Source organism: Oreochromis niloticus, linkage group LG5, assembly GCF_001858045.2.
Source record: "Oreochromis niloticus isolate F11D_XX linkage group LG5, O_niloticus_UMD_NMBU, whole genome shotgun sequence".
NCBI classification, from domain to species: domain Eukaryota; kingdom Metazoa; phylum Chordata; class Actinopteri; order Cichliformes; family Cichlidae; genus Oreochromis; species Oreochromis niloticus.
This window is the reverse complement of record NC_031970.2, coordinates 14,803,989-14,822,445: the sequence shown is the minus strand read 5'-3', so window position 1 is coordinate 14,822,445 and position 18,457 is coordinate 14,803,989. Positions and strand designations below refer to the sequence as shown.

General features: G+C 35.7%; 1 protein-coding gene across 1 annotated transcript; it reads right to left on the bottom strand.

Moving 5' to 3' along the window:
* Positions 1-287: 287 nt before the first annotated feature.
* asip1 (agouti signaling protein 1) lies at positions 288-17,938 on the bottom strand. The gene is made up of 4 exons (XM_003448371.4): positions 17,545-17,938; positions 2,297-2,466; positions 2,119-2,168; positions 288-1,000 (listed from the first exon to the last, which is right to left on the bottom strand). The coding sequence occupies exons 2-4, from the start codon at positions 2,460-2,462 to the stop codon at positions 836-838; spliced, it is 381 nt and encodes a 126-aa protein (XP_003448419.1). The 5' UTR covers positions 2,463-2,466; positions 17,545-17,938; the 3' UTR covers positions 288-835.
* Between the last annotated feature and the right edge of the window lie 519 nt (positions 17,939-18,457).

The window sequence follows — 18,457 nt, the reverse complement described above, 5'->3', positions numbered from 1 at the left end:
AGATTGTAGGGTTTTTACCATATACAGTGCTTTCAGGTGACTGTTGTGATTTATTTATATATAAATAAAACTGCATTGAATTGAACTGTAGGTTGAGACCATTGTACATACAGCTCAGTATAGTACTTTTTTTTAAAAATTTGATAATAAAACATGTCCAACAACCAGTACTGTCCTGTTTGCAAATACACTTAGCCCTTTTGAGTCAGTAAGAAAAAATTTAGACATTTATGTTTAAGTAAAACATTGTGTGTCTATACAACCCAAAGACATGAACTCAGATCAAATTTAGGATTTATTCACTTTTTTATTAATTTACTTGTAAATGTAAATTCATACACCTTCATTTCAGAAAACAGGCATGATTTTGTAGACTGTACGCTAAATAGAACAGAAACAATACCTTTTTTTCCCCAAAAAATTGCTTTAACATTACAAACATTTAATCCTTAGAAAGCTTCATAAAAAATACAACCGTTTTTAAGTATACTGTTGCAGTCATGTATTCGTGTGAAAAATAAATTGATTATTTATGGAGACTGTAAATTGCTTTAATGCATGCTGAAAGCTCAAAGTAAAATAAAAACTTGCTTTATAACTTTTATTTGAGAGTTTCCTAGCAGTGCTGTAAGCATCACACCCTGTATGAGTTTAGGAAAGTTCCCTGTGGTGCAATCCTCTGTGATAAAGTGCTTTCATGCAGTGAATTTTAGGGAAAATTATAAACCAAGGGGGAGGAGTGATTAACCTCTCATGGTGTTCACTGCAAGTGGTTTGCTGGAGCATAAACATTTGTTCTCTTAGCCTGGAACTGGGTTAGGCTGCCGGTGGCTATTCAGCAGCGAGGGTTACCCATTCGGCAGTAACAAACAGTTCTGAACAGTCGACACTGGCAGAAAGCACAATAATCACAGCACACGGTGCCTGGAGATTTACAGCTTCCCCACAGGGAAATACAGTTGGCAGGAGGAGGAGGCCGCTTCTTCACACCATATTTGTTCTGAAAGAAAAAGAGAGAGAGAAGAAGAAGAAGCTATAACATATAAAATCATATTTTTAAAACAGGTTGCTGTAAAAAATGAGAAACAATATGTTTATAGTGTCGCTGAACTGTGCAGCTTACCCCCCTTTTTTCTACATGTCTGCACAGAGTAGGAGTTGCTCTGAGTCTCATTGCACATGTGCATAGTGATAATAAAAGGCAGTCTATTCTATTACCAACCCCCCCCCCCCCCCCCCCCCCAAAAAAAAACGTAAGATCAGCAACAAGCACTATTAATGGTATTATGTTACTGAGTGTTTTGACTGAGAATTGTGGCATTTATTAAGTGTGTATATAAAAGCCAGGCACAAGGACCTGAGGCAAGCGAAAAGAACAGCATCCTGACTGCCAACAGAAAACCACACAGGGCACATTTCTGCCCCATGAGTGCACAGAAGAATGCATGAGAGGAAAAGCATCTTTGCCAGTAAGTTTTTTGCTTTCTCCTTTTCCATGAGCAAGAGGGTGTGATAAGAGTTCACTTGCTCTTGTTCAACTTTGATTCTCTGGAAGTGGGCACTGTTCTCACTGTTCTTTCATATGGTCAATTTAAAATGTCGCTCTAAATACTGACAGGCCTTGATGGGTTGTATGGTTTGATCACTGACACATATAGTCACTGGTTGCAACATTCAGTCCAGCTTGTTTAGTTAATGATAGTAATCAAATCATGGTATATTATAAAACCTTTCATATGTAATATGTTTTTATAAATCTTTCTTTTAATTATTGAATTCTTTAATTTTAATTTGGTTGTTTTAACTGTATTCAAAATTGATTTGATCAACTAAATCACATAATTATTTAAACATAGTTTCCATAGGAAGTTCACTTGTGTAGGGTAGACAGTTTTCATTTTCATTACTTCACTTTAAAAACCAGTATATAAAATTAAAAACTGTAATATAATATAATGAATCTATATGATAAAAGGTAATAGAACCCAGTGTTAAATCAATACCATGGTATTATTATTATTATTATTATTATTATTATTATTATTATTGTTATTATTATTATTATTATTATCATTATTATTATTATCATTTTTAATAATAATATTTTTTTGCAACAACCTTTTTCTGTTTCTTTGGTTTCTTGCTCTTCTTTGCAGATTTTGGTAACTCTGGAAGAGAAAATTAAGAATTGAAATTATTAGAAAATGTGTTAGAAAAGAAAAGTGTCATCAGCATAGATGATACATGATCATCAGCATTGTAAAAACCACAGTTTGCAGTGTCCTTTCAAACTTACCTACAATAACCACAGGGGGTGAGTTTATTTCTAGATTTTGAGCCAAAGCGTTAGATGCAGCAACTCTGTTGGTGGAGAGTCTCTCATCTGGGATCATGTGGGCGTAGCCAAGGAAGTACTCTGTGGCAGCCAGAAGAAAGCAACTTAGCAGCAGTGAGATGTGCATCTTTCTGTGAAAAGGAAAAGGAGTAGTGGATGTCTGTTATGTATTTACTTTCTCTAAGAATATAAGTTAGGACACCAGAAATTGTAAATTCACATCCTCAGCACATCTGTTTAACTGTAATTTGAAAAGCATAAATAAATTTTAAAAACCTCACTAGAAAAACAGTAAATTGGCCTGATGAGAAATGTTTTAACTTCAAATAAGCTTTCTCATCATATTTGTTAATGAAAGATATTTACATTTAAGATATTATATTTAATACATGTTTTACTGTGATAAATCTGTTTACTTTATTTTCTGCTTTATCACTTTGTCTGCACACAAAGTAAAAACAGACAGCAAAGAAAAATGAAATTAAAGTAGCTCAAAAATTATGCTGTTCTTTGAAACACAAGTCAATCCTTATAAGCTCCTACAATGAAATGCAAATATTTCAAGCACAGTCAATGTTTTTTTTTCTCCTTCCATTTTTTAGAAAAAAAAACACTTATTTTTTTAAAATAAGTTATCCATCTAAATTTTATTAAGACTTAAAACGTGCGTAAGAAAGTGAATGGTCACTATGACTCTCGGGTAGACTGTGCTTCAGTTTTGGTGACTGCTTTTAGTATTTTCTCCATACTGCTGTTACTGAGCACTTAGTTGCAATCCACCTTCCTATTCAAACATATGGTCACTTTTGAAATTTCAGCTGAGTGCAGTCAGGATGATCTACAGAGAACCAGTAATCAATTTTCTTATTTAAGATCAGGGGGGATTTCAGCTGTTCCAGCAACCATTGAATTTTTGGTCAAGCTGTCTGTCCAGCACTAGGCAGGTGAATTTCAAATCAGCAGTTAGCTTCAGAAGCATGTCTTTGGACTATGAGAAGTAACCAGATAACCTTAGGGAAACCTTAGGGAAAGCTACACAGCCTCCAAGTCTCCACACAGAAAGGCTTCAGCTGAGCAGGAGGTTTTTACTCTGCTATTGTATTTCAGTGTGTTTCAGATTAGCAACAAATACACATTTTACATTCCAAAATAATGTTTTTCTGCCTGTACAAAAAGTTTTGCTGTATTTTTCATACTGATCCAATACTAATTAATATAGATAACATCATAGATACACTCTGCTCAGAAAGCAACAGCTCTGTTGGGGAGTGTAATTTGAACTGTTGGGAAGGATTGTTACTTTGAGGTCAGTGAGAAGGTTTAGTCGGGCTCTGTGTTTTTCTTTTACTTTTCTTTGTGATCATTATCTGGACTTAAATATCACAGTTTGTACATTTCTAAAGGTTCGGTGTGAGCAGTGTCTATTTTTTTTCAGGGAAAGACTGGAAAAATAACTTGCATGCAAATATTTGATGAGAAAAAGGAAGAAACGAGGAAATTATGAATGTTAACGGTACTTTTACACAGTGCTTTAAAAGTATACATAAAATAAACCTAGACTGAATTTTTTGTTTTGTTGATACTTATTTTAAAAGTTTTTGTACATTATAGTTGTATGTTACACCTTTTCCCGGCTTTTAATTTAGGATGGCTAGAAATGTAAGAATGACCAATAGTGCAATATGACATCATTATTATTGTTATTATTATTATTATTATATGTAATCATATCAGTGTCACACAACCAAAACAAATCTAAATTTGATGTCATAATAAAATCCCTTAAGTCACTATTAGATACAGAAATACAAAAGTGAAATCTATCCTCAAAAAATCCAAAATCCCAAACAGTCTCATAAATTTAATTTTATGCATGTTATTCTTAATTTGAGATTACCTTTCTATTTTTTTCTGCAAATGAAATCCATATCATAAATGGAAAACACCAACCAAATTCTGTGCGCCATCCCAGTTACTCCTTCCTTTGGCAACTGAACAAGAAATTTCCATACCCTCACCACTGTAGTTCACCTCTGCGCTTTAAAAGACACGGCTACTATAACATACGCTTGAAATATTGTTCAGGACTCTGAGGATGCTGGATACAATAATACTATCCAAAACCACACCCTCCTGTAGTATCAAACAAAGCTGAGCCAACCAGTGAAAAATAAACTTTTGTAGAAGCTGAAACGCTAAGCTCAGCTAATAGTTTTATTCATCACAGACTCAAGAACTCTTCCAGCTGATTCTGCCTTGACTTAAATAGGCTGTATAAATCCCATATTTTCAGAGACCAAACCAAAATAGGTTTAAAAACAGTTTTATAGCAGTTTTTATAGGAGACTTGCCTTTAATATTGGCAAGTCTCCTAGTAGTTTATTTCCATTTAGTTCTCCATCACATAGTGATTAACCTGATTTAAAAACCTGTTTTGAAAAGCATCATCATTATTATCATTATTTAATATAAATTAAACAAGTTGGGGCATATTTCCCATTTTGGTTAATTATTTCCAATAAAATTTCCAAATATAATTACAAAATTGATTGTAATTAACCATCACAGGATGGTTTTCCACCTTGCCTCAGTCCAGCTTAAAATAGATCAGGCCTAGCTTATAACTTTTTTTTTTTTGCATGGTAAAGGTTTAACTGACATATGCGAATGCGGTGACAAAATGTGTTCACTGACAATGGTTTTCACTACACAATGGTGTCTGTTTTTAATGCTGTGCTTCGTGAGGGCCCCTAAATTCTTGGCAATTTTATGCTGAGAAATGTTATCCTTACATTATTGAACTATTTGACCACACAGTCTTTCACAGAGTGGCAAACCGCACCCCATCTTTACTTCTAAAACACTCAGCCTCTCTGAGATGCTCTTTTAATACCCATGTTTAATACTCATGTTACTAATTTGCCAGATTAGTTGTCAGATGTTCCACCAGATGTTCTCTGCATTGCACAACTTCTCCACTTTTAATTGCAACTGTCCCAGCTTTTTATGCTGGGACAGTTGCAATTAAATGCTGCTGGCGTCAAATTCAAGACTCGGTAGACATGTTTTTAAAACACAAAAAAAATTTAAAAAATAAAAAAATTGTCACTTATTAATATTTTACAGTGTGCTGACATTTTTGGAAACATGAAGCTCAAATAAAATAGGTGAAATCACTTCCCTTTGCTTCAATCCAGATAATCCATGCTTTTACCAACAAATGTGGATTTCTATTAGACATTGATGGCACTGAATTTACCATCAGTACAACTGTATATATTAAGTTATGCTTTAAGAGGTCTTACAGTAAAGTGACTTGCATTCATTATCAAGAGGAGGTCTGCTAATGTTCACCCTAATCCTTTTCTTGCATTCCCTGCCCAAACAGCAGCTGCAAAATGATTTAATCTCTCAAAGGAGTAAGGGTTGAAAATCACGACCCTTGCCAACTCAAATTCCTCAGCACTCATTTTGTAACTAGCCAAAATATGTGGAATAAACAAACAACTAAATCAACTAAAACAATAAGATATACACAAGCATTTTTGACAAGGAAGATCTGCGTCGTTCGCAACTGGGATGTACTCATGCCAGGTGACCATAATCACCGTGATACAATAAAAACACATTTTAGCACCTTCTCCCACAGATCTGATAAAAATTCATTTTAAATTGAGTACAACGTTAAGAGCTAAGCATTTCCTTTGAAAGCAGGGGAAACATAAAAGGAATGCTAAACACATACACTAAGTCAAAAAGCACCTAAAACCACCTTAATATGGCTCCTTTCCTGCATCTGGATAGACTTTAGCACGTCAACCGAGGATCATGGATGCTGTTTCTCATGAGGTTTTGGAAACCACATTATAGTGCATTGAGACATTTCAAAGCAGAATGATTTAAAGAGGTGAAATGATGACAGAAAACGCAGAGGGAACGTTAACAATCAACAAAAAAATATGTACAGATGTGCAGGCAAAATATGAAGTTTAAAGTCTTGTTTCTCTCCACATATGAGGTACGCAGTGTGGATCCGAGCAGGGGAAGGATATATCATGTCACCGCATTATTTTGTTCTTAGAAAAAAATCATACAAGGTGATTTGTAGGCAAAGACAAGGGCGATACAATATATCGTAAAACTTAGCATATTCCAGTATGAAGTAGGTCTAATGACTTGTTAAGACATTTTGTTTATATATTTTTGTGATTGTCAAATCAGCAAATAATTGTTTATTGCAAAGGTAATCATTTATGTGGAAAGAAAATTTTTATGCAATTGCGTATGAGAGCATGAGGGCGGGTATGGATGTTTGTATCTGTGTGTGCCTGTTTGTCTGTGTCTATATGTCAGGTCGGGTATCAGACGCCACCTCTCTGGGGACATCTCAGGCCCTCCAAGGTATGGAGGCCTATCTCCCCCCACCACTTCCCCTGCCAGTGGCAGACGCCCTCAGACATTGGTTCATTGGTGGTTCTTTGTGTCCGGGGATGGGCGTTCAGGTACACACCGGCTCACTCCTGGTGGCTGCTTGTCGGGGCCTGGAGCCTGGGGCTCGCTCGGGCCACTTCGGGGGTGCGGTGCCCTCGGCCTCTCGGCCTGGGGCTCGGTCACTCTGGCACAGCTGGCTGCCGGCGGAGCTCACGGGCACGTCACTGCAACCCCCCTGGCTTCTGCTCCGCGGCTGCTGAGTGACCCCTCATCTGGAGCTCTCCTCAGCTCTTTCTGGGATAGTGGCGCGGCTGCCCCTCTGTTGGTCTTCCTTGGTCTCTTGTGTTCTGAGGGCCTCTGGATGTCTGGAGTCTTGATCTCCTTCATACCTGCTTCATGCCCTGGAGGACGGGGCTGTGGCTCCCCACACCCTCTAGCAGATCATTACATGAAGGAACCTTTTAAATACAAGCGCGTTCATGCTCATAGTTTGTGTGCTCACACACACAAACTACACCCTTTTTGGCTCCTACCTCAAAGCACACTGTGCACTGTCGATCTTACGTGCTGCACAATCATGTTTAATATTTAGTATTTACTGTTATATTCAGGTGATCCAGGTGATTGATATATGTATTTTTTGTCTGCTTATTTTGTTGGTTTTTGTTTTTTGCCCTTTATCCCCGTCCCTCTTCTCCGCTGTTTTTCCCCCCTCTTTCTTTCTCCCTTTTCTTTTCCTCATTCAAGTCTGTCCCGTATCTAGCAAGTGAAAATAAAATAAAATAAACAATAAAAGGTGAATCAAATAGACCATTACGGCAAGGCTGGGAAGGTCCATTTGGTAAAGTAAATCCGTTGGGCATCGTTCTTCGCCTTTAGACAATAATTCTGATGGCAAAAGAGCCAAACGGGACAGGCAAAAAAAAAAAAAAAAAAAAAAAAAAGGAAAGGGATTTTTTTTCCTTTACAGACTCAGCTCATCCAATTAAACTAAATTCAATTTTATTTATACGCAAGCCAAATCACAACAACAGTCGCCTCAAGGCGCTTTATATTGTAAGGCAGGCCCTACAATAATACATACAGAGAAAATCCATGCCTAATGGTTTTACTTGGTCCCTATTAAGATGTTGTATTTCGTTCGCTTACTTTCACTCACTCTCTTGCTCATCATCTGAAGAGTTAAACATAGAAAAGCTAAAGGTTACACCCCTGATCTTATAGGGTTAAATGTGAGGTGAAAGCTACGTAATAATCCAATGATTATCCATGATCCAAGTCATGACAAAAAGCCTCGAATTCCATAAATATACCGACAGAATGCATCAACATTTTCAACTCCATGAACTACAGGGATTACTTGATGAAACACCTCTAGAGAAAACTTCTGAAATAAGTAATTCACAAGTCATGTGTATTAAAAATAGAAAAAAAGGAGGTATGTTTACAGCCAAATTCAGCATGCAGTGGAAACACCACAAATCACCTAAAATTATCTTTAAGACAGCTTTGTGAAAGTAGTTCACCTAAACACAGTCTAACTCTCTCTTATGACAAGCCCCACAAATTTAAAAAAGGCAATTATGATATATCCATAGGACATAAAAATGATTTTTTTTCTTGAAAAATGCATAAATATAAATCAGTGAATTAATGAATGAATGAACAGATAAACAAACAAATGAATGGCCTTTAATTCTGGTCATCTGATATATTTGTCATGTGGTGCTGAATGGAAAGCTCCTTTAAAATTTACCTTTCATGTTGCAATATTCTGTGTTGTCTTCTGCATTTTCCTTGCCTGATTTCCTTTCCTGATATCATTAAAGGAGACATCTTGTTATTGCATGACCTGAATGCCAAATCTTTATTACTGCTGTTTATGTAGTTTGGATTGTGAATTGTAATCCTAAGATTTAAAAAAATTTCACACCTTTAGGCACTACAAAGCTGTTATGAAGGTGGAATTCAGTCAGTCAATCACTTTAAATTTAATTTGATATGCGTCGCTCTTGATGTCATTTAATTCTGACCAAATGTTACTGAGCAGTCCTCTCTTTTTTTGTCCATCTCTGAATGACGTTATCTCACTACCAGAAAGATTACAGTCCAAACGACACAGAAACAGTTTGTGTGTTTGCTCATATTTGTTGAGCTGAAATGAGCTGCTGCATTTGAAATTTCCTGCCACTTAAAAAAATACTACTTAATTTACCTTTTCCTCTTTTGTAGTTGTTAGCTTCTGTTATTGGTTCCTCCACTTAGGCTCAAAACTTGTGAAGACATGTACAGATGTGAAATAATAACTCTCATCAAATGCGTTAAGCCTTTTATATGGAGTTTATTTTGAAAATATAAGCAATGGAAAGCACAGAGATTTGTGTTAAAATGTAGGGAGTAAACTACAGATACCTGAAAATTCTACCTAAACACAATAATAAAATATTTGTACTTTGTTACTTCCCACCTCCTAAACGGACCTGTGTTTGAGTGAGTTTTCATTCAGCTGTGAAATGGTTTTCCATTTGGCTTTGCACACTTCTATCTTCTAATTTTGTGGCACATCTCTACTTCAGGGACATAACATCTGTGTTAAAAGACACAGATGTCATAGCTGTCAAAACTGTCATACTAGACACTCAGAGAATCCAGGGTTTCCTGCCTAGCCATAAACTACTTTGCTTACTCAGAGATCTACAAAGATTACCCCCACCTCAACAGGCCCATGCCCGCTGTTTTCTCTCTCCTTTTGCCTCTTAAACACACGTGCACCTCATAATTGATGCCTTGTGTGCAGGACGAAGAAAGAATCATATCAGCACAGTATTCTGTTGCTAGAAATGTTACATCATCCCAGATGATTTGTAGCTTAAGGTAGAGTAACATATTACTAACGTTTCAATGGTATTTGACTGATTATATTACAGTAAAGTAGTCCTAACTACATGTCAGTTCACTTGTGACTTGCACACCAGTCAACTAATAATTACTGTTATATTACTGTCATACCTTGATGTGGCTAGAAAAAAAAATTTGCTTGTTTTTGACGCCTAAGCTCAATTTTCTGCCTTAGATGGTCTTTTATAATTAAAAAAGCAAAGATTTTGGCTCATCTTTTGACCACATAGGCACCAATACCTCTTCATGATGAAATTTTTTCAAAAATTATCCCAAATTCACACACCAGCAGTTCTATAAATCTTGTAAAAAGGTGTACACAGATTGCACAGCAACAGCTTGATTGTATTGCTCTGAATGCATTGCAGAGATAACTACTTAAATTTAGCTCACACATATATGCTGAACCACATGGCAAGAGAAATCAGCTGAGCATGAAGTACAGACTCAACAAAAAAGACTTTCAGAAAATATGTACGTCTTCACAGTTTTGCTAACTGTGAGATGCACACATTCATACCTGAAGTATAGCATTGACAAAGGTTTTTTTCTTTTTTGTGTCATAGTTGGAGAAATTACAGCACTATAGTTGCTCAGAAAAACCCTCTTGACCTCGCTGCTGTGTCACATACTGAGTGCATTATGTAATTTACGTACCACTAAGGTGACCCTTGAACACAAGGTTATGCACCTTGACAAGAAACACATTTCTTCTGCCATCACGTTCCCTCTACACGATTAGACGTGTGTTTGTAAGTGCATGTTAAGACTGAAAGGCTTAGCTGCGTATAAAAAAAATGCACACTAAGAGAGGCACACAGGAATGGCTTATCTTTCAGTCATACACCCTTCATTTTCTCTCAAATACACAAAAGAAGGGGTTTCTTTTACCATAATGCCAACATATTATTATAAATAGCCAAAGAAAAAAAGGAATCTAAAACTAGAAAAACTGTGAATTAAGTGAATTGAGATTGAGAAAGAAAAATTGTTTCCAATTCCAGCTATACTTTCCAAGCTAATCCAATAATTTGAGGTTTTGGATAACAAGCTCAAATTATGTCATTATAACACTAGAGTAACTATGTGGTTTGAAGAGGAAAATAAATCTGTCCTTCTTTCTGTTCTCCTCTGATAATCACATTTTCTGTGGTTCAGCTGCACTAGGTACACATTTAATGCGTGACATAAAGAAAGTTTTCGCCCTATCACAGCTGAATCTCCCCCTGGGACCCTGAATTGGATAAGCAGAAGATGATGGATGGATGGATGGATATAAAGAAAGTAGGTAAACCAGGTGGTATCTTGTTCAGCTAATGTGTCCTTAAATAACTGGCTCTTATTGCTGAAGTTTCATGCTGGTGTAATAATCGTCATTACAAATAAAAGAAAATGAAATGTAATCACGTAGAATCTGAATTGTAAGAAGATGGATCTATTAGTGATTAATATTCTCTATAAGATCCGCACGTGGTGGCATTTTTGCATGTAAAAAAAAGTGAAAATCAACTTAATTTAACCAGACCATCGGATCACGAACAGTTCTCACATCAAAGATAGTGAGATGTGTTTTTTTCTGGCCTCACCAAGACAAAACATCTGACCTTCACCTCATAGAAATCAGTTCAAGGATCATTCTCTGAGAGTTGTCTGTTCAAACACACACACTCACACTCACACCCACACACACACACACTCATATTTTTTGAAGACACATGGTTAGGAAATTGTGGTGAAGCTGAGGGAAGAATAACAGCACAGTGTCCCAGTGGCCTGGTTCTCATTTTGAAATAATTTTCAGTAATTTCCATCACCATGGAAGTCAGCAATAAACTCACGGGGTTTCCTTTTAAATTGATCTGCTCTGTTGCAGAGGCTGCTGGCTCTGTTTTTCGCACACAGCCCTTTGTGCCTTTTTTCTTTTTTTTTCTTTTTTTAAAAAAAATCACATTTTTTAAAAAAAGGAACCATAAACAGCAGGGAAGCATAAACAGAGTTTGTTTTTTTCTATTCAAAGAAATAAAGCTGACTTTTTCAGAAAACAAATATCCATTTATTTGTATTTTTTAGTTGAACAAGTGTCAATACCATCAATGGCTAAATGGACAAAATCAGAAACTGTCAGTATCACATTTGTTGAAATGATATTTGTGTTTTTACACAAGAATTTTCATTACAATGGTTTTTTTTGCTTTAAGGATAAAAGAAAATCCACCCAATATTTTTCTAACCATTACAACACGTAGAGAGAAAGTTCACCCATTCAGTTTTAAAATGAAATATTAGCTTCAAATAACCCTAAAAAATGTGCTTTCAGGATGCCAATAAAAATCAAACTTTTAGCCTCAGACTTAAACACAGACAAACGTTTGTCATGTTTTAGGGACAAAGGAAGGTCAGTGCCTTCAAAAACAACCCTTTAAAGCCAGCATCATTTTTTTCTGTGTTCTGTGACGCGTTTCTCATACTTTTTATAATCCTTATGTTCACCTGCCACACTTTCACAGTTTGAGTTTAATTTTTTACCAAATGGATTTGCTCTGACTGTCCAAGCGCCAGAATCCAAAAGAGAGATGATTTTAGATTAAAATGGTTTGTGCCCTTGTCTAAGTTGCCTTGAACTGCGACTGTTTTACTATTTTGTTTTGTTTTTCTTTTTTTAAAAATTTTGTAGGAGCTCCAGCTTCTAAATATGTTTTTCAGGTTTCAAAATCTGAACATTACTGGAATATAAAATATTTGTCTTTGGATTATCTGTCATCAACTATTAGGTTGTAAACAAAGGAAACAAATGCCATAGCATATAAAATATGTCATTTTTAATTTTAATTTTTTAGTTATTTTTTGTATCTTACCCTTACTTTAGGGAGCACATCACCAAGTTTATTTTGTAGCGTTACCTTGAGATAAACTTCTATTAGAAATAGTCTTCCTCTTTGTTTTTGTACCAAAAACGTTTTGTCACTGCTCTTGTTAAGTTTTACTAAGAATAAAAAATTATGTTGTCCAATGTTTAAAAAAAAATAGGGGACAAAAAAATAAGTGCAAGCTTTCATGTTTTTTATTTACTTTTTTTAGCGCTGCTGTAGGCAGTCAAATAGGTCAATCATCTGTGTGTTTTTGTTACTGCGGGCACAGACTATGCAGAGGTCACAATAATATTTTCAAGTGTGAAGGGAAAATGAGAACAAAGATCCTTTTAAGTGGAGTATTTTTAACGCTCATCAAGTATAACCATGAAAAGAGGAATGCGTCTTGTGCCTTTATAAAGGGTGGAAAGTATACCTTTAATTATTGATTCCAACATCAAACCAGTTTTTCATCAAAACAACGAATCGAATGCTCAGAGAAACTTTCCAGCCCTTTCCTGCAGCATTCTTCACTTTCACACTGCTGGTTCGTATGTTCAGTCTGCTTCAAATTCTCACGTTCACTAAAATATGTGCATCAAACCTCCATAGCGTTCCCATTTTTACAAGCACAGTGGGCTCATTAAAGCCGAACACTCCTGTCTGATACTGCTGGAAACATGCTGATGAAAATCTGATTACACAGAAAATGTGCAATAAAACCAAACCAATGAAAGAGTCTTAAAAGGTTGTGCAGAGCTTCAGAACTGTGCATTGTGTGTCTCCGTTTCACTTTACGCAGCCACTGAATGCAGTGGAACTTTAAGTTTTAATAACTCGATAATAAAACAAAAATATTTAAACAGTAATGACATGGAGTATTAATGAATGTGTCCATAAGAAAGCTCCTGAGGTTTTTGGCGAGACACACCTCTGGGGAACTCTCTGGGGAACTATTAAATGCCGTTTCACATTTCAGCTGATTTTCCAGTTGAAAATGAAAAGATTATATTTGTTAGTACTAAAATCTGACAGCCTTTCATGAGAATCAAATACTGACAAAACTTAAAGATGGGGCATCAAATATGAAGTTCAGTTTATTTCGATTTTCAAGGATGTGATGCAAAGAGTATTCAAAAGTAAGCGACTTCATTTTTGCAGCGTGACTAATGCTACAAATATTCAAATATGGATTAGATAAAATCATAAACACTGTATCTGAAATTATTGTAAACTTCAAAAACTTAATGTAAATAAAAATCACTAAATACTGCAAAATATTTTACTTTTTAAAAAGTGAATAAAATTCATTTAAATCCACAGTTTTATAGGGTTTACAGTTACAGTATTTTGATTACCTGTCCTCCCCACGTGGACATTTTAATACCTGAAAAAGATTTTTTTTTTGCTAATAATCATCTAGGAAGTAGAATTTTAAGTACTCGACCACTTGACTAAAGTTTTGTTGGTAGATATCACTTCTACAAAACATAGAAAAGAATAAGAGTAAAACAAAAATCCCCAGCAGACCTCATAACAAAGTTCAGGCTCTCCTATGTTCCAAGAAACAACTCTTAAAGAGGCCAAAGTTCAAAGGTCAGCTGCTGAATAATACTAGTGTGGCTCAACCTTTTGTTTGTGTTCGGACTCAGCAATCTGGGAACTGAGAACGTTTTATCTCTCTCATCAGTGTGAGCGAGGCAGCTTTAAAAGAGAAGACGAGAGGCTTCTGGCAGATTTGGGGTATGACTTCAGGAGGATAAATCAGCCAGACAGTAGTTTTAATGTCTGTGTCTCATCTATCATCTGCCATCTGGGGCTACTTTGCACTGCGTGCCTTTTATCTGTTAGTTGTTCCACAGGTAGATGTAAATTATTCTAAATGGCAAAGTGTTTGGAAAAGTGAACAACATTTTCTGATCTTCCTTTAGAATTTAAATATCTTTAAATGAAAATACTACAATATATGAGGCCTTCAAGGATTTTTATAATAAGATCCTACTATTGGTTTTTTTCCATCATGAAATCCAACATATTAAAGCACTGTAGCCAAGCCACTGTACTACAAACTGCTGATATTTCACCTCTCACATGTCAAGTTTTCAATCAAACTCCACAGGACAAAGGACTGAGCTGGATGGGATTTGTAAAAAAAAAAAAAAAAAGAGCAACAGGAGGAGTTTCATTTTACAAAGTAAATACCAACTTTATTACATTCCCGCCATAGCATATTGCCAGTAACTACACGACTGCTATATTAAGACCTAACATGTCTTGATTTCTGTTCTGTTACAGCATGCTTGAAGACATAGTTATGGAGCGAGAGAGAGAGAGAGAGAGAGAAAGTCACAAATTTGAAACAGAAAACTTAAAAATTTTAATATAAACTTGCTACCTGATGGTAAAGATTTAACTGCTGTGCTGTTACATCGCACATTTTATACATGTTTTCATGTTCTGCAGCGCACCAACTGAAAATAAATATTTCCTATATTATTGCCAGCTAATAATACTGTCTTAATTGTCAGTAAGATGTCTAAGAAACCAGAGAACAGACACAGGTGGTATTTTTTTACCATCTCCTGCTGCTGTATTAGGTCAAGTCTATGTAAAGAGACAGTAAGAGAAAGCACACCAACCAGAAAACCGTATCCAGCGAAAATGTCTGTGAGAAAATTCTGACAACTGCTTCTGTGTGCTTATTAAAACTAATCAGCAGCTATAAACCTGTTTGAAGATGGCTAATTATTCAAATGTTTGGCAGCACAAGAATGTACTCAACATTACTGAATGACTGTTGCTCCCATTTTTTAAGTAAGATTAAGCTTAAAGAAAAGACCAAAACCAACTACGTGTAAGTCTGTCTTTAGCGACTGCCATTAAAATAGGAAGGAAAAATTTATTTACTGAGGACTATATTAAGTGGTAGATTACAGCACTTTCTGGTAGCAGATCCACAAAGCAAGAAATGTATTACAAATAAAGTGTGCTTGATTTGTCATACATTTATAGCAACCTGCCACCTTGTGCAAAACTGCAAAAGAATTCTTAGACATGACAGAGACGAATAAGCGATTAGGCTCTTCTCAGTTTTATTTGATTATAGTATAGAAACATTCAAATAAAGACAAAATATAACTTTTAGTCCTTGTAATTGTGTTAGGAAATCTTCTCCTATTGAAAGGCAACATTTCCCTGATGTGCAAAAGTAACTGTTTTTCAGCACTGACTTTGCATGAGATCTTTAACTTTAATCCCTAACCTTGAAATAATCCAATTGTCCTGGGATTATACATGGACAAGACAAGAAGAGAGAGAGAGAGAAAAAGAAGCTTTTTTCTTAATATTTTCAATTCATCATTGTTTCTATGAGTAATCTCTTTGCCTGTTGTGAAGTGTATGAATATTCACTATATTGGGAATGTCACACCAGACAGTGTCCACTGTTGCTAGCGAGTGCTTAACAATCATTAGTCAATACTTTGTATCCAAAACAAAACTGAAACTCTTACAAAGTGTTTATTTTAAGTAAAAAAAGCAAGGCATGCAATACGTCGGTCCGTCACAACAAACATCATGTACTGTCACACAGGTTCCCAGATGGCACTGGCTTTAACTTGCATTGATTGTTTATAGTTTTTTAATATACTAATTACTAGGTGCCATTTTTTAATTAATATTTCTAATATGATTAACTCAAATAATAAATTATAATTTGTTTTTTTTCTCTATTTAACAACCATAGAAATAAAGGTAGGAGAAATGATGTTAAAAACATGTGCAAGCGCTAAGACAAATATTTATTTTCACTCTTTTAATGTTCTGAGCACGATCATACTCAGTATGCGCAGTATTCCCATTAATGCAATACATTTGTAATTTTCAGAATGTGTTCTTAAAATATTAGTACACTCTGCAGTTTGCAAAAATTCAGTTTAATATTTTGTAATAAGAATATTTCTTTTTTAACATATAATCAAACATAATATAATTAATAATACTAACAATAATAATAATAATAATAATAATAATAATAATAATAATAAATATATTTATATACATACAGTGAAAAGACTGTATATTTCATTATACATGTGAACTGTTATACATACATATTCTATAGGGCTATTGATGTAATGTATTTAAAAGGGGAAATGAACTGGAGAAATTGATCCTTTATGCTATCCCAGCAGCTCAGACTCAGACTCCTGTGCAATTTTACATATTCAGTCATCAATCTGCTGATGTGCTGTTCCTTTGGAGGTTCTACTGACTTTTCAAAAAGACTTTTAATGCAAGTACAAGTATCATTGATTATTTTTTTTTACCTTTTATTTATTCATTTCAGTGAATGTCTTGAAACGATGATCCCTGACAGCCGCCAATAATGGAACAATACGGTATAGTCGATAGATGGAGCCCTGAGAACACTGGCGCTCTACCGGAAAACAATCGGGAAAACTGCTCTTGTTGTTTCAGTTATACTTCGCTACAGATCTTACTATGAACACGTGAAAAGATGTAATTCAGTCCTCAGTTACCAGTGACTACTTGATCAGCGTCAGTATTTTCGTAGTAATTTAACATTAGTGGTCCGAAACTCTAAGTCACATCACAAAATAAACCAAAAACATTGAAAACTGAGCTTGAACAGTGACTAATTTGTTTCTCATTATTGGTCCAAGATTTTGATTTCAACTATGTAACTATATTGTGCCCATTGTATTTTACAGGCCACAGCTGGGGAAATCCTGCTAAAACAATTGGCACATGGGAAACAACATTTGAGGAATTTTTTTAACAAGCTCATAAAGGATGACTACGGCCGAAATCCTGTTTGTGACTTAAAACAGGATTGAGGCAAAACGATCATAAAAAGCATGTTTTGAAATTTCTCATACATCAATGATCCAGGTCTCTGAGCCTCAGATGTCTGTGTTATACTTTCTTTCCCGTGTCTTTCTGGCACTCAAACGATTTCATGGAACAGTTCAAACAAAACAAGATAGGAAGAAACTCTATTTGTCTTACCTGTGTTTGCCAGGCCAGCTGTCTGATAGTATGTCACGCTCTCAGTTTCTCGTTCTTTCTTGTTTCTCGTTTCTCTGCGCTCTTCTTTCCCCCCCCTTTTCCCTGTCTTGCTTCACGTCTTTATTTCTCTGCTACTTTTGAGCAAGTCACCACTCTCCTTTTCTCTCCTCCCTCTCTTTTCCCACACTTCACCTCTGATTTCGTCTTTTTTTTAAAGTATCCTTATTTTTTTTTGCCTTGTTTAACTTTTTCCCCCCTTTAGCTGTCTTGTCTGCCTTCCTCTTTTTCTCTCTGTCTGTAAAAGTTTGCTTTTTTTTCCAAAACGTCTTTTTATCCTGCCCTCCTCTGTTTCTTCTTTTATCTGTTCTTAAGGAGCAATACCTTGCTGTTGATAATGAAGACATACTCGGAGGTTTGTACTGGAGGCGGGACCAGTGCAGCAGTGCTTTGGGGGATGGGAAAGGTCACATTATGCAGAGAATGGACAGATAAATGTAAAACAGACCCTCCAATGAAGTGCTCTTATGGTAGGCGCTGTCATTATAGCCCTCTTATACATAAAAAAAACAATGATTGGCCTTTTGGGAAAATTTTCCTTAAATAACTTTCATCTGTTTTATCTGTCTATGATGTGCGATTTAGGAAACTGGCAATCCCCCAGCCTGTCCAGTGTACTTTTGCTTCTGGATGTAATTTTTTGGCATTTAGCGTTCCATTCGGGTCATACAATATAACCTATATCCCATTTCCAGACAACACATTAAGTCTAACTGTAAGCAGGTGCTGACTCTGTTCTGTATTCATGCTGGAAAAGTGACAAACTCCTTTCCTCAATTCTGTCATCTCCCTCTCATCACCCCCGGCCAGTTGAGGCAGAAGGTTGGTCCTCCTGAGAGAGTTCTTCCTCCCCACT